The sequence below is a fragment of the Taudactylus pleione genome, unplaced genomic scaffold (assembly GCF_031769625.1).
Source record: "Taudactylus pleione unplaced genomic scaffold, aTauple2 ptg001636l, whole genome shotgun sequence".
Taxonomy (NCBI): domain Eukaryota; kingdom Metazoa; phylum Chordata; class Amphibia; order Anura; family Myobatrachidae; genus Taudactylus; species Taudactylus pleione.
In genome coordinates this window covers 355,998-372,520 of record NW_028286033.1, presented here as the reverse complement: position 1 = coordinate 372,520, position 16,523 = coordinate 355,998, and the positions used below count along the sequence as shown (strand labels likewise).

The 16,523-nt window shown below is 53.7% G+C and overlaps 1 protein-coding gene across 2 annotated transcripts in view; it reads right to left on the bottom strand.

The window, feature by feature from the left end:
* EIF2B4 (eukaryotic translation initiation factor 2B subunit delta) overlaps positions 1-16,523 on the bottom strand; it is a 124,402-nt gene that overhangs the window by 84,148 nt on the left and 23,731 nt on the right. For both annotated transcript variants that reach the window (XM_088464322.1, XM_088464323.1), the window contains exons 5-6: positions 10,075-10,154; positions 703-794 (exon numbers count right to left, since the gene is read on the bottom strand). In XM_088464322.1, coding sequence (XP_088320448.1) covers positions 703-794; positions 10,075-10,154 — 172 coding nt within the window. The remainder of the gene's footprint in view (positions 1-702; positions 795-10,074; positions 10,155-16,523) is intronic.

The following is a 16,523-nucleotide window of genomic DNA, read 5'->3' as shown; positions in this document are numbered from 1 at the left end:
GTGTGTGTATGTGAGTGTGAGCAGAGCAGTGTGTGTGTGAATAGAGCATTGTGTGTATGCGAGTGTGTGTGTGAGCAGAGCAGTGTGTGTGTGTGTGTGTGTGTGTGCAGAGCATTGTGTGTATGTGAGTGTGAGCAGAGCAGTGTGTGTGAGCAGAGCATTGTGTGTATGTGAGTGTGTATATGAGTGTGTGTGTGAGCAGAGCAGTGTGTGTGTGTGTGTGTGAGCAGAGCATTGTGTGTATGTGAGTGTGTGTGTGAGCACAGCAGTGTGTGTGTGTGTGTGAGCAGACCATTGTGTGTATGTGAGTGTGTGTGTGAGCAGAGCAGTGTGGGTGTGTGAGCAGAGCATTGTGTGTATGTGAGTGTGAGTGTGTGTGTGTGAGCAGAGCAGTGTGTGTGTGTGTGAGCAGAGCAGTGTGTGTGTGAGCAGAGCATTGTGTGTATGTGAGTGTGAGCAGAGCAGTGTGTGTATGTGAGTGTGAGTGTGTGTGTGTGAGCAGAGCATTGTGTGTGTGTGTGTGTGTGTGAGCAGAGCAGTGTGTGTGTGTGAGCAGAGCAGTGTGTGTGTGTGAGCAGAGCAGTGTGTGTGTGTGAGCAGAGCAGTGTGTGTGTGTGAGCAGAGCAGTGTGTGTGTGTGAGCAGAGCAGTGTGTGTTTAACCATAGTGCTATGCAGTGCGCTGTAACGTTCGTCTCGCTCACCTCATCTGCTGAGTGAGGGGAATCTTGCGGCTGTATTGGTGGAGGTGGGAGAACAGACTGACTTTGGTGCCATAATCCGGCCGGTAAGGAACCTGGAAGAGAAAATCTGAGTTATTGTAGTTATTAGGGTCAGTTACTTGTATAGCGGCAGCACATTCCACGTCTGGGAACAATACGTGGCCAGCCAATAATCCAGCCAATATACATCAGGTCTGGATGCTCAGGGCCCTGGAACAGGTCATCACGAAGATGTGAAGAAGATAATACCTATCCCGATAACCTGGCAGCGCGGCACCGAGGCCGCAGAGGCAGGGGTCATGGTGCAGACACATGGAGCCGACTGACAGACCCGACGGCAAAAAGTGGAAGGAGAACCTGAGGATGAGGTCCAGGAAGACAATGTGCGTCCTAAACGTCTAGGGGCTCCAGTAATCCCCTTCCCCGATGATCAAAATCAGCCAAGGCTCACACACTAGTGACTGAGCGCTAGTGATAAACCACTCACCCCCCAGACTCACCAGTAACGTACAGAGAGATGACACCACAAGGCTCACACACACTAGTGACTGAGCGCTAGTGACAAACCACTCACCCCCCAGACTCACCAGTAACGTACAGAGAGATGACACCACAAGGCTCACACACTAGTGACTGAGCGCTAGTGACAAACCACTCATCCCCCAGACTCACCAGTAACGTACAGAGAGATGACACCACAAGGCTCACACACACTAGTGACTGAGCGCTAGTGACAAACCACTCACCCCCCAGACTCACCAGTAATGTGCAGAGAGATGACAGCACTGGTGAGTCCGGGATGTGCGAGTGGTTGGTCACTAGTAGTGTGTGACTGAGGGATAGTGATAAACCACTCACACCCCCAGACTCACCAGTAAGATTCTTCTCCCAGCAGCCCCAGCTCCTCCCCCCCTATACTCCGCCCCTAGGCAGGCCAGTTAAGTTAGAAAGCCCAAGATAGGAGCGAGGAAGAGGAGAAGGAAGGTTGACCTACACATACTGGTCCAACACCCTGAAACACTAAAAGGAGGCCTGTGACAGAGTAAAAAACCCTGCCAGTCCGGTGCATCAGGGTGGGCTGCCTGTGGAGTTCGAAGAAAAGGACTTAAACCAGGCAAGACATAAGTCCTCTTTTCTTCTTCACAGTCCATAGGGGACACAGGCAGAGATCATGGGACAGCCCAAAGCAATCCCATTACGGGAGAGGACGCGCCGTAGCTGCACTGAGAACCCCCTTCGGCCAAAATCCACGTCCGGGGCAGAGGTGGTGTCAAATGAACAAAACCAGAGAAAGCATGGGCAGAGAACCATAGGGCCTTTACACGAAGCTGCTCAGCCGAGGCACCTCTGGCGAGCCACCCAAGAGAAACGCACCAATCCAGTGAAAAAAATTAGACTGTATAGACGGAACAGAAAGGACCGCCAAAGAAACACTCGCCGGAAGCAGGAAAGCGGTCATACACGTAAGCCAACGAATGTCAGCAGAGCCCAAGGGCTCAAAGGGGGATGAGTGCAGAGCTCGAAGCACCAAAGACGAAGTCCAAGGAGTGGAGGAACAACACCATCCAAAAGGAAAGTTTGTACGTCAGGCATCAGAGCAATCCTGTCTCTGAAGAGGACAGAAAGTGTGGAAACCTGCAACTTCCAAGAAGAGAGGCGGAAGGACAAATCCAGCAGCTGAAGGGAGAGGACCCAAGAGAGGGAAACCCTCTTGGAATAAAGTTCCAGTCAAAACACCAAGCAAAGTAAATCTGCTGAAGCAGTGACAAAGGCTTGCAGAGGAGAACTTACGGGCATACATGAAGTGTTCAAGACTGAGTCAAGAGCAACGAAACGGGCCAGATACAGATAGAAGCACGGGCCCTGATAGAAGATCCGGCCAGAAGGAAGATGCAGCAGAGTGTTGATAGAAGATCTGTGTACCAAGCTTCCCAAGGCCCATTAGGAGGAAACCAGGATTACCATGCCTCCTTCCCACTGCAGCTTGCGGAGGACCCACGGTATCCACGAAATTGGAGGGAAGACATACGAGAGAATGAACTCCTGCCGGACCGGAAAGACGTCCACCTGAAGGGCTCCCGGAACCCTTGTACTGGAGCAGTACCGCAGTACTCTGTGCTTGTGCAGAGATGCCATCAAAGCGATGTCTGGCCACCACTAGCGAAAAACTAGGATCCGAAAGGTCATCTGGACAAAAGTACCCATTCGCCAGGGTAAATGCGCAGGTGGGCGAGGAAGCCCTCTTCCCTATCTTGGACTCTGGGGAGGAAGACTACCAACAGAACCGGAATTTGACACTGTCCAGGTGAGAACACGACTCGCCATCAATGCGCCGTAACTGCGAGTGCCGCCCTGGATGTAGGAGATGGCAGTCACATTATTGGATTGAACCTGGACCGGACCATGCTGTAGAAGCAGCAGAGCCAGGCAGAGAGCTCTGAAGATTGTTTGGAGATACACAAAGTTGATCTGCATTCGGCTCAAGGAAGTTGTTCACTGACCCTGGAAGGTTGTACCCCATGTGGAATCCCGAAGGGGGCAACCACCGTCTAAGCAGGACGCCAGGACCACAAGAAGTAGAGCCGAACCGCCCAGAAAGATGTGAGCAATCGGTGGGACCTGTTCCACAGGGACCATCCTCTATCTGAAGAGGCTGGTAGTGAAAATAGGCACACTCCGCCATGATGAACGTGGAGAGAAACAAGCCCAAGATCTAAATGCAAGAGTGTATTGATACTCAGCAATTACCAAAAACTTTGTGAATCCTGGCCGATAGGTCCCAAGCCTTTCTGTGGAAACCATCAAAGCCCCCCAGAAGGTACATCTCCTGCGACAGAGTCCAGGTGGAATACATCCCATTGAGGAGAATTCCGTGGGACTGGATGAGACCTATTGAGAGACCGATGTGTTACTTGAGAACATCCGGATCCCGTATCATAAGGTTGTTTAGAGAAGCTAGAAACCGGATGCCCCTGCAGCGTAAATGATTTACCATGACTTTTGTTAAAAAAAGTCATATCACCCTGGAAAGACCAAATGGCAATGTTGAAAATGCTCCTCTGATGCAAACCAGAGAATACCTCGGTGACTGAGCCAGATAGGAAACTACAAATAGGCATTCTGGAAATCCAAGGAGGCCCTGATATCTCCTAGAGTGCCAGAATGATGGATAGAGACTCCAGACGTACACACCAAAAAGCCGGTTGAGGATTCCAGGTGAACAAGAAGAGACTGGCAAAAAGACCTTGCCTCTCTAAGGGGAACTGGAACACGTGCTCAGGAGGCCAGCAGAGCGTGAACAGAGTCCCCCATTTGGTAAAAATAGGATCTAATTCTAAGGCCTCTCCTGTAAGGCTACAGCTTAGCCCCAGGAGCATCCTACACAGTCACCATCCAAGTGATGGAAACAGCAAAAGTCTTCCTCCCACACTAGGGGGGTGGAGGTCTGCCTTGTCAAAAGCTAGCTTGTCAGTAGGATAACTGGTAAACCTGGGCTGTTTAGCTTGGGGCCTGGAAGGGTCAACCGGAGCCTCCAGAAAGGTTGACTCTTGGCCCTTCCCTCCGAGGAAAAGAGCGAAGAGTCAGCACACCAGAAATTAAGCCAGAGAGCTCGCCTAACAGCCACCAAGGATACCGACGCCCTGAAGTCAGGACACCAGTATTTATTGTTGCCTCTCCTATATAAGAGGCCACCCTCTGATGTTCTTACTTGATGCATCTCGTTCCAATGGGAAACTGAGCTCAGGCTCTCCATCCGTCCAGCCTCCAATAGCTTTAGCTACTTAAGCAGAAGTCAGGGCTGGACGTGCAATAGCGTCTGCAGAATAGAAGTCCCATTGTCCTGTACGTCAGATCCCAAGAATGCCGAATTTGGACTAGGAAGGGTAACAATTCTGACTAGGCGGGACATGTGAGCATCCACTGAGGAGGAGGCTAATTATGAACGGTCCGCAGCAGGTAGAGAGTTGGAGGCGGCAATGTACTTAGAAACCTGGAGGTGCCTCTTAGGGTGAGCCGTCCTTAGGAGGTCCACAATCTGCGCACAGGAATTCTGCAGAAACAGTCTACCAAAGCTTGTAAAGCAAAGTGCTAGCCTCAGAGGTCTGTAGCCTACCGCACCTGGTATTCCCAGGCGTCCAAGTACTAACCAGGCCTGACCATGGTTAGCTTCCGAGATCAGACGATATCAGGCGATTCGGTTGGTGTGGCCGCATCTTTGAAGTCAAGAACAGCTTGTATCCAGTTAATCCGGACGGCTACATCTAGCTGCGGTATGGGATATATTTCAGGTGAAACCTTTGTCTAAGACAATGTCCCAGTGAGAAATTTCAGATTACCGGACAGGGACGTGGCTTTATCTAGACTGGCGCCTGAAGTGCGTTTCCTGTCCAGCCTGAGATGGAAAGATGCAGACAACTGCGCTTAAAGCGAGAATTGCGGCATCTCTGGCTCCTAAGGCAGAATGCTATCAGGTACCCAGCTAGGCCCCAGTAGGGATAGTAGTACGGGAAGCGGGCCCTGTGGTTCTGCGTGACGGGCACACTCGGACACTGCAGAGGATACACACTAGCCCTTAGCCAGCTGCAACCTTACCTATATGAGCGGTATCCAGGCCGGCCCGAGGTGGAAGTCATGGCTGACTGACACTCTGGCTGCGAATCACAGGACACTGAGCCCATGGTGGTCCGGACCCCGAGGAGAAGTCCTGCAGTTACACAGCACTGAGGCACCCCCATCCCTGGGTGCTGTGCCCTTGGAGACCCTAAATAAAAGGGGGAGTGCAATGAACGTGACCTCACCCCACAATAATCGGGATTTACAGATAAGGGATTTACTAATCAGAATAAACTGAAAAATAAAATGTATGAACACAAATACTGTACATGCAGAGAGACATTCAATGCTGCATATTAATGGGCAGTAACTGCTCAGCAATCCAAACCCCAGCCAGTAGGAAGGAGCGTAGTGTATACCTGACCCCATGGGAATAGGTACACAGGGAGACGGGCGCACGTTACTGCTCTCCATACACTGACTGACGCAGGCACAGGGTAACATGGCCGCTCAGTGTCTCAGTTGGGAGGAGAGAGAGGGGGCAGAAGCCCTGTGGCATGGCTGTCGCAGTGAGGGAGGGCGCCAAGCGAGCGGGGAGGGGCTGAATGGGGAGAGTCTACCTCCCCCTAGCTGATACTAGACGTCCCAGGGCAATGGCTGCTTCTAACGAATCGCCACCATTGCTGTGAAGCACCAGATGACCTGGGCGATGGCTGTCAGCACCGCCGGTGGTCTCCCACACCGGCGATGTACAGCCACTGCAGCGTGGCTCCCTGTAAGCTGTGAGGCGCTCTTACTTTTGAGCACTGTCCGTGTTCCCACCCCCGGCGTCTGCCTGTGGGTCCCTGATGTGTGCTGGGGGACCGGCCAAAGTCACTGACCCGCTCGCCGGTAGCGTGGCCGCCGGCGCAGTGGGTCAGTGGAGTGGCAGTGCGGGCGTCCTATAGGACACCTAGCGCTTCTCACTCATTGAAAATAGTAAATTAAATAAAAATTAAAGCTCAGAAGAAGTTTCCACATGTGCCCTGGTGCCCTGCAGGGTATAGTGAGAGAGGAGCCCTGGTGCCCTGCAGGGTATAGTGAGAGAGGAGCCTTGGTGCCCTGCAGGGTATAGTGAGAGAGGAGCCCTGGTGCCCTGCAGGGTATAGTGAGAGAGGAGCCTTGGTGCCCTGCAGGGTATAGTGAGAGAGGAGCCCTGGTGCCCTGCAGGGTATAGTGAGAGAGGAGCCCTGGTGCCCTGCAGGGTATAGTGAGAGAGGAGCCCTGGTGCCCTGCAGGGTATAGTGAGAGAGGAGCCCTGGTGCCCTGCAGGGTATAGTGAGAGAGGAGCCTTGGTGCCCTGCAGGGTATAGTGAGAGAGGAGCCCTGGTGCCCTGCAGGGTATAGTGAGAGAGGAGCCCTGGTGCCCTGCAGGGTATAGTGAGAGAGGAGCCCTGGTGCCCTGCAGGGTATAGTGAGAGAGGAGCCCTGGTGCCCTGCAGGGTATAGTGAGAGAGGAGCCTTGGTGCCCTGCAGGGTATAGTGAGAGAGGAGCCCTGGTGCCCTGCAGGGTATAGTGAGAGAGGAGCCCTGGTGCCCTGCAGGGTATAGTGAGAGAGGAGCCTTGGTGCCCTGCAGGGTATAGTGAGAGAGGAGCCTTGGTGCCCTGCAGGGTATAGTGAGAGAGGAGCCCTGGTGCCCTGCAGGGTATAGTGAGAGAGGAGCCCTGGTGCCCTGCAGGGTATAGTGAGAGAGGAGCCTTGGTGCCCTGCAGGGTATAGTGAGAGAGGAGCCCTGGTGCCCTGCAGGGTATAGTGAGAGAGGAGCCTTGGTGCCCTGCAGGGTATAGTGAGAGAGGAGCCTTGGTGCCCTGCAGGGTATAGTGAGAGAGGAGCCTTGGTGCCCTGCAGGGTATAGTGAGAGAGGAGCCCTGGTGCCCTGCAGGGTATAGTGAGAGAGGAGCCCTGGTGCCCTGCAGGGTATAGTGAGAGAGGAGCCCTGGTGCCCTGCAGGGTATAGTGAGAGAGGAGCCCTGGTGCCCTGCAGGGTATAGTGAGAGAGGAGCCCTGGTGCCCTGCAGGGTATAGTGAGAGAGGAGCCCTGGTGCCCTGCAGGGTATAGTGAGAGAGGAGCCTTGGTGCCCTGCAGGGTATAGTGAGAGAGGAGCCTTGGTGCCCTGCAGGGTATAGTGAGAGAGGAGCCTTGGTGCCCTGCAGGGTATAGTGAGAGAGGAGCCTTGGTGCCCTGCAGGGTATAGTGAGAGAGGAGCCCTGGTGCCCTGCAGGGTATAGTGAGAGAGGAGCCCTGGTGCCCTGCAGGGTATAGTGAGAGAGGAGCCCTGGTGCCCTGCAGGGTATAGTGAGAGAGGAGCCCTGGTGCCCTGCAGGGTATAGTGAGAGAGGAGCCTTGGTGCCCTGCAGGGTATAGTGAGAGAGGAGCCTTGGTGCCCTGCAGGGTATAGTGAGAGAGGAGCCCTGGTGCCCTGCAGGGTATAGTGAGAGAGGAGCCCTGGTGCCCTGCAGGGTATAGTGAGAGAGGAGCCCTGGTGCCCTGCAGGGTATAGTGAGAGAGGAGCCCTGGTGCCCTGCAGGGTATAGTGAGAGAGGAGCCCTGGTGTCCTGCAGGGTATAGTGAGAGAGGAGCCCTGGTGCCCTGCAGGGTATAGTGAGAGAGGAGCCCTGGTGCCCTGCAGGGTATAGTGAGAGAGGAGCCCTGGTGCCCTGCAGGGTATAGTGAGAGAGGAGCCTTGGTGCCCTGCAGGGTATAGTGAGAGAGGAGCCTTGGTGCCCTGCAGGGTATAGTGAGAGAGGAGCCTTGGTGCCCTGCAGGGTATAGTGAGAGAGGAGCCTTGGTGCCCTGCAGGGTATAGTGAGAGAGGAGCCCTGGTGCCCTGCAGGGTATAGTGAGAGAGGAGCCCTGGTGCCCTGCAGGGTATAGTGAGAGAGGAGCCCTGGTGCCCTGCAGGGTATAGTGAGAGAGGAGCCCTGGTGCCCTGCAGGGTATAGTGAGAGAGGAGCCCTGGTGCCCTGCAGGGTATAGTGAGAGAGGAGCCTTGGTGCCCTGCAGGGTATAGTGAGAGAGGAGCCCTGGTGCCCTGCAGGGTATAGTGAGAGAGGAGCCCTGGTGCCCTCCACGGTATAGAGAGAGAGGAGCCCTGGTGCCCTGCAGGGTATAGTGAGAGAGGAGCCCTGGTGCCCTGCAGGGTATAGTGAGAGAGGAGCCCTGGTGCCCTGCAGGGTATAGTGAGAGAGGAGCCCTGGTGCCCTGCAGGGTATAGTGAGAGAGGAGCCTTGGTGCCCTGCAGGGTATAGTGAGAGAGGAGCCTTGGTGCCCTGCAGGGTATAGTGAGAGAGGAGCCTTGGTGCCCTGCAGGGTATAGTGAGAGAGGAGCCTTGGTGCCCTGCAGGGTATAGTGAGAGAGGAGCCCTGGTGCCCTGCAGGGTATAGTGAGAGAGGAGCCTTGGTGCCCTGCAGGGTATAGTGAGAGAGGAGCCTTGGTGCCCTGCAGGGTATAGTGAGAGAGGAGCCTTGGTGCCCTGCAGGGTATAGTGAGAGAGGAGCCCTGGTGCCCTGCAGGGTATAGTGAGAGAGGAGCCTTGGTGCCCTGCAGGGTATAGTGAGAGAGGAGCCTTGGTGCCCTGCAGGGTATAGTGAGAGAGGAGCCCTGGTGCCCTGCAGGGTATAGTGAGAGAGGAGCCTTGGTGCCCTGCAGGGTATAGTGAGAGAGGAGCCTTGGTGCCCTGCAGGGTATAGTGAGAGAGGAGCCTTGGCTGCTGGGAGAAGAAGTTTAACTAGTTGGTGCCCGAACTCCTCCTGCTCCATCCTATACCCATGGTCTAAGCCTGGGTCCCCTATGCATTGTGCAGAAGAGACTATTTCTGAACATCAGAAACATTTATCTTCTCCACCTCATTCATCACGCCCTGCTTCTGCTGCCTCCCTGGCAGAATAAATACACCAATACAGTCACACTGTGGTGAATACCTGGAGGTGCTCGTCCCGTAGTACAGACGGAATGTGGCTTATTGCTGCTCTCATTTCCAGCACATTACAACAGTCTATCCTACAGAGTCCATGCACTGATAGGCGGTCCTTCAGAGTCCATGCACTGATAGGCGGTCCTACAGCGTCCATGCACTGATAGGCGGTCCTGCAGCGTCCATGCACTGATAGGCGGTCCTGCAGAGTCCATGCACTGATAGGCGGTCCTGCAGCGTCCATGCACTGATAGGCGGTCCTGCAGAGTCCATGCACTGATAGGCGGTCCTGCAGAGTCCATGCACTGATAGGCGGCCTCCCAACCTGCCGCCAACACACCATATTGCATAGTGGCATTTTGCCATGGGAGTCACGATTACAGTGGCGTGACAATACAGGAAGGTGGAGAATTACGGGTCCCCTCTTCTACATAACGGGATGCACTGTTACACGTTAGCCGAGAAGCACATGTACTGTTACACAACAAGCCATGTAATTGAAGCCCATGTTCCCTCATACTCAGGGGTGGACATGAAGAGACAGAATGGAGCAGTATTCCCCGAGAATAATCAGATACATTTATGTAACGTCAGGGTGGCTATAAAGTGCACAGCGCGTCTCCCCGTATGCAGGCGCCATTCTAACACTATGACACGCATAGGGAGGGTTTGGTACAGTATGTTATGCCAACAGTCAGATCTGTAAACACGTTAGAGGATCAGGTTTACAATTGTATTGCCGACACAGAAAAATGCTTTAACACTACTCCTGTGTCGTCAATTCTGCGCTAGACATTATAAATAACTGTCCACCATTGGGAGGTGGCAGCCCGTACGCCCCTACCTGTTGTCTTTCCAGCTTCTTCGCCAGTTTCTTCTGTGCTGCCGGATCATCCACCTGTATGTGCTCTGGAAGACGTTTTACTGCGGAAAAAGCACAAACATTCTAATCACACGTGTGCGGAGGAGGAGACTGGGATTCTAATCACACGTGTGCGGATGAGGAGGAGACTGGGATTCTAATCACACGGGTGCGGAGGAGGAGGAGGAGTCTGGGATTCTAATCACACGGGTGCGGAGGAGGAGGAGGAGTCTGGGATTCTAATCACACGGGTGCGTATTAGGAGTCTGGGATTCAGGACACAGAGGATGGACAACGCTTCACATTTAGAGGATGAAGAGATGCAGAGATAAACATTGTGCATTTGTCTGACGCCACAAGATCCAGAGGAACCAGATAGTCAGAAAACTAAACACAATGGTTACCACGCAGTTTAAGCTTTAGCTCTCAGGATGCACTGGGTCCATCCTCATCTATACCCTGCTCCCAAGCCACAGGTACCTCAGTTGGTAAGTAGCCAAAAACTGAGAGAAGGAAGACTGGAACACACACCATACTCACAGAAAGGGAGACGGAAAACCGGTGACCAGCCACATAGCCCATTTGAAGCCAGGTGTGTCAGGGCGGGAGCCCTGTGGACTTCGAAGAAAAAGAGATAACAAAGGTCTTACCATAGCTCTCATTTTCTTCTTCAGGATCCATAGGGGGGTCCACAGGGTTGACCTTGAGGATGTCCCAAAGCAGTCCAACTAAGGGCGAGGAAGCTCCTGTGCTGAAAGGAAAATCCGGCACCCGAAGGAAGCATAGAACCTCAGAAAGATCTGGATGGAAGACAACGTGGCCACCTTACACAGCTAAACAGCCGAGGCGCCACGGCTAGCTGCCCACAGACAGAGTAGAATGAGCCTTAACAGAGGCTGAACAGGCAAGCCCTCCTGTGCATAAGCCTCAGAAATAGCCAAACAGCCATCTAGCCACAGTTTGTTTGTTGGCAGGCCAACCCCTCCTGTGAAATCCAAAGACGAATAAGGAATCCAACTTCCGAATGAAACTAGTCCGTTCCACATAAATTCGGAGAGCCCGGACCACATCCAAGGAGGCCTCACCAGCCGAGAGATCAGGTGACTGAAAGGCAGGCACAAAAATTTCCTGATTGATGAGGAATTTAGAAACCACCTTAGGAAGAAAACCAGGACAACTGCGAAGCACTGCACTGTCCTGGTGAAATAACAGAAAGGGATGACGACAGGAAAGCGCCCCCAATTCTGACACCTCCCTGGCTGAAGCAATAGCCAGGAGAAATATAGTCTTAACCGTCAACGACTTGAGTTCCACCGACTCTAGCGCTTCGAATGGAGGACCCTGGAGGACCTGAAGCACTACCGCCAAATCCCAAGGAGCCACTGGGGGAACAAAGGGAGACTGAATCCTGAGACCCTGGAAAAAGGTGTGGATGTCTGGCAGTGGAGCTATCCTTCGCTGGAACCACACAGATAGTGCAGACACATGAACTTTCAAAGAAGTGAGGCGTAAGCCTAGGTCCAAACCAGACTGAAGGAACGCTAAAATCCTAGAAACACGAAACACCTGAGGATCGTAGCTTCTCGACTCACACCACTGAAAATAAGTATGCCATACTCTGTGGTAAATCCTGGCGAAAGCAGGCATGCGCGCCTGCAGCATCGTGCTGATGACTGAGCTGGAAAAACCCCGGAACCTTAAGACGGATGTCTCAAGAGCCACGCCGTCAAAGACAGACGACCCAGATCCGGGTAAAGGCAGGAACCCTGAGACAACAGGTCCGACGTTGAGGCAGAAGAAATGGAGCGCCGATGGAGAGGCTCCGAAGATCGGAGTACCGAGGACATCTGGGCGAAGCTGGAGCCACCAGCAAAAGCGTGCCGCCGTCCTGTTTGAATTTCCGAAGGACCCGAGGGAGTAGGGATATCGGAGGGAATAGATACGCCAACTGGAAAGTCCATTTCACCGACAGCGCGTCCACCAAGCTTGCGTCGGCATCTCGTCCTGGACCCGTACACTGGCAACTTGTGATTGAGACGGGAGGCCATGACGTCTACCTCCGGCAGTCCCCACTTGACCATGAGTAGTTGAAATACCTCTGGGTGAAGCGACCATTCCCCGGGATGCATGTCGTGACGGCTGAGGAAGTCCGCCTCCCAATTGAGGACTCCTAGGATGAAGACTGCTGAGACGGCTGGAATGTGGCACTCCGCCCAAGACAGAATGCGTGACACCTCTGACATAGCTGCTCGACTGCGAGTCCCCCTTGATGGTTGATGTACGCCACCGTGGTGGCGTTGTCAGACTGAACTTGCACGGCCCTTCCCTGAAGAGCGTGACCGGACAACTGAAAGGCACTGTACACGGCCTGAAGTTCCAGAATGTTGATCGGGAGAATTGCTTCTTCCACAGTCCAACAGCCCTGAAGGGAAAGTGGACCTGTCACTGCACCCCAAACCCCAGAGACTGGCATCTGTCGTGAGCAGAACCCAGTCCGGGATCTAAAAGGGGCGACCCTTGGTGAGATGAGATTTCTGAAATTGAGAGTGGTGCTGACGTATAACAAACCGCAGATACCTCTGGTGTGAAGGAGCTATAGGAACATGGAGGTAAGCATCCTGGATGTCCAGGGAGATCATGTAATCCCCCGGTTCCATAGCCAGAATGCTGGAACGTAACATTTCCATCCTGAATTTGGGCACTCTATCCAAGCATCCGTGGTGGTAGTGCACCAGCACTGGGCGAATTGAAGAAGTCGGCCTCCCACTCTAGGATCCCGTCCCATTAGGCAGAAGGTTTATCATCCGGCTTGGAAGTCGGGCGTCTAGCACTCCACACTTGCTTCTTAGGTTTAGGGGAGGCCTTGGTTGCCGACTGCCTCGAGAAGGACTGTTCCTTGGACTTTCCCTGAGAACGAAAGGACCGAAATGCAGAGGTCCTAGCCTTAGAAGGCGCAGCCGCCGATGGTAGAAAAGCAGACTTAGACTTTGCCTGGGTATCTCCAATTTTGTCCAGGTCTGGGCCAAACAATATCTCCCCATTAAAGGTTAAGGTCTCCAGACCTTTCTTGGAATCCGCTTCCGCTCTCCAAGAACGTAGCCACAAAGACCGGCGAGCAGACACAGCTGCAGTCGAAACTCTGGAAGTCAGAAGACTGGCATCCAAAGCCGCTTTGCCACTATAGGAAGCGGCATCCCTCATCTGTCCCACTAAAGCTCTCTGAACCTCCGGAGCTTCCTCAGGAAAAGTATCTTCCAGTACATTGGCCCAGCCTTAGCCACCCAAGAGATGGCCATGGACGGACGGGCCACCGTCCATGAGAGAGAATAGACTGATTTTAAACAAGTCTCCGCCTTCCTGCCTGTGGGATCCTTTAGGGATAAAATGGACGGCATAGGCGAGGTAGCGCTCTTGATTAAGCGAGTAACATGAGAATCCATCGCAGGCGGAGTTTCCCACTTTTTTGCAATGACCTGCAGGAAACGGATAACTAGACGCTAAACGTTTCTGCGGCTGGAACCTCTTACTAGGCGAATGCCAGGCCTCCACCATATGGTCAGTGAGTTGGTCAGAGAGAGGAAAAACAGACGGTCACTTCTGCCTGTTTGAAATTTGGGAATCCGAGTCAGAGTCCTCAGGCAATTCCCCATCATCCGAGGACGCTTCAGAGTCTGACAGTTTAATAGACTGGGACGACTTAACAGGCTGTTTAGACGCCTTCTGAGGTTAGTCACTACGTAACATATATATATCCCGTATATGGACTAACAATCGGAGGCCCAGGGGAAGACTGCAATAATTGCGGTATACCCTGAGAAGGGCGGATGGCTGGTTGGGGTAACTCCATATGGGGGGAGAGCAGCCGGGACAGCCAGACGGTCCGCAATGGAAGCCAGCACCTGAGAAAACACCTCCCAAGGAGGGTCCTATCTCATAGTTGGGGGGGTTAGAGGGACCAGGTAACTGATGGCACCTCACACACAGCCCATCCTGTGATTAATCCTCCTTATTCACCCCTGCGATGCAGCGTCCGCAGAGAACAGAGTGGGAGCCATAGAGCGCTCAACTTTCTCGGTCACACATGACTTACTATAACTATAAATATATATATACAGATATATATAAAATTTAAAGGGAAGTCCAGTGGCTCACTCCTGGCGCACCCACAAGCATGCAGCACACAAGCCCACAGATATGGTACCGTGTAGCACACAACTGTATGTGACCGACCTCACAAATCCATGAATTTATATAAGTGAGATCAGAGAAAAGCCCTACCCACACACCTGCCAGGGCTGTAGGAGAAGGAGAGGGATAGGTATAGATTGACAGTAAGGAGAAATAAAGCACAGACAGTCAGCACTAGTAAAAGTAACATACAATGCAGAAGTAATACCCACTGCACCTTGTCACTACAATCACCCTGCCCAGAGTCAGTGTCTGGGAGGGCTATAGTGCTGTGTACACTGTCCTAGCAGGGGAGAGGTACACAGGGGAGGCTGCCCAGAGTCAGTGTCTGGGAGGGCTATAGTGCTGTGTACACTGTCCTAGCAGGGGAGAGGTACACAGGGGGACGCTGCCCAGAGTCAGTGCCTGGGAGGGCTATAGTGCTGTGTACACTGTCCTAGCAGGGGAGAGGTACACAGGGGATGCTGCCCAGAGTCAGTGTCTGGGAGGGCTATAGTGCTGTGTACACTGTCCTAGCAGGGGAGAGGTACACAGGGGAGGCTGCCCAGAGTCAGTGTCTGGGAGGGCTATAGCGCTGTGTACGCTGTCCTAGCAGGGGAGAGGTACACAGGGGACGCTGCCCAGAGTCAGTGTCTGGGAGGGCTATAGTGTTGTGTACGCTGTCCTAGCAGGGGAGAGGTACACAGGGGGCGCTGCCCAGAGTCAGTGTCTGGGAGGGCTATAGCGCTGTGTACACTGTCCTAGCAGGGGAGAGGTACACAGGGGACGCTGCCCAGATTCAGTGTCTGGGAGGGCTATAGTGCTGTGTACACTGTCCTAGCAGGGGAGAGGTATACAGGGGGACGCTGCCCAGAGTCAGTGTCTGGGAGGGCTTTAGTGCTGTGTACACTGTCCTAGCAGGGGAGAGGTATACAGGGGGACGCTGCCCAGAGTCAGTGTCTGGGAGGGCTATAGTGCTGTGTACACTGTCCTAGCAGGGGAGAGGTACACAGGGGGGCGCTGCCCAGATTCAGTGTCTGGGAGGGCTATAGTGCTGTGTACGCTGTCCTAGCAGGGGAGAGGTACACAGGGGGGCGCTGCCCAGAGTCAGTGCCTGGGAGGGCTATAGTGCTGTGTACACTGTCCCAGCAGGGGAGAGGTACACAGGGGGACGCTGCCCAGAGTCAGTGTCTGGGAGGGCTATAGTGCTGTGTACGCTGTCCTAGCAGGGGAGAGGTACACAGGGGGACCGGTCCACGCGCTGCCTGCGAGATCTGCGATGTGCCAGGGAAGATGGGCCCCGGAGACCTCAGTGGCAGGAGGAGGAAGCAGTTCAGCGACGCCAGACCTAAGCGGAAAGGCGCGCTGATCTGAGGGGAGGAGCCGCTAGACAGAGAAGGCTGCCTCCCCTGGCTAGCAATTAACCCCCGGGACGCCGGCTACCACTGCTGGCATAACTCCCTGGTGGTCTAGTGGACACGCAGGGTATGCCTGCATAGAGAGGGATCTGGCAGCAATCATGGGATTCCCCCAGAGCCCGGCTAGTACAGACTCTGGGGTCCCGCCGCGACCCCAGATCTGTACTGGCGTCACGGCACTGGCGGGGTGTAGGAGCGGCAGCTTGGACGTCCAATGCTGACGCTCTGAAGAGTCTTTAAAATAAAAAAATGAAAAAAAAAAACTCCAAAAAATAAGCTATGGGGATGCTAATCAGTCCCCCTGCGCTAACGGTGACCCGACTCCGGCCGGGCACCAACTTAAACTGAGGTGCCTGTGTCTTTGGGGCGGGGTATAGAGGAGGATGGACCCAGTGCATCCTGGGAGCTAAAGCTTTAACTGCGTGGTGCCCATGGATCCAGATCCAGCTATACCCCAAGGTCAACCCTGTGGACCCCCTATGGACCCGGAAAAAATGAGTTATGGTAAGAACATCCGGAAAGTATTCACAGCACGTCACTTTTTCCACATTTTGTTATGTTACAGCCTTATTCCAAAATGGAATAAATTCATTTTTGTCCTCAAAATTCTACACACAATACCCCATAATGACAACGTGTAAAAAAAAAAAAAGAAACAAGAGATATGGTAAGAACTTGCCTTTGTTATCTCTGTTTCTACGTAGTCCATAGGGTCCACAGGGTGACCTTGGGGTATAGCTGTATCTGGATCCACGGGCACCACGCAGTTAAAGCTTTTGCTGCTGCTCCCAGGATGCACTTGGGTCCATCCTCCTCTATACCCCACCCCCGAGCCACAGGCACCTC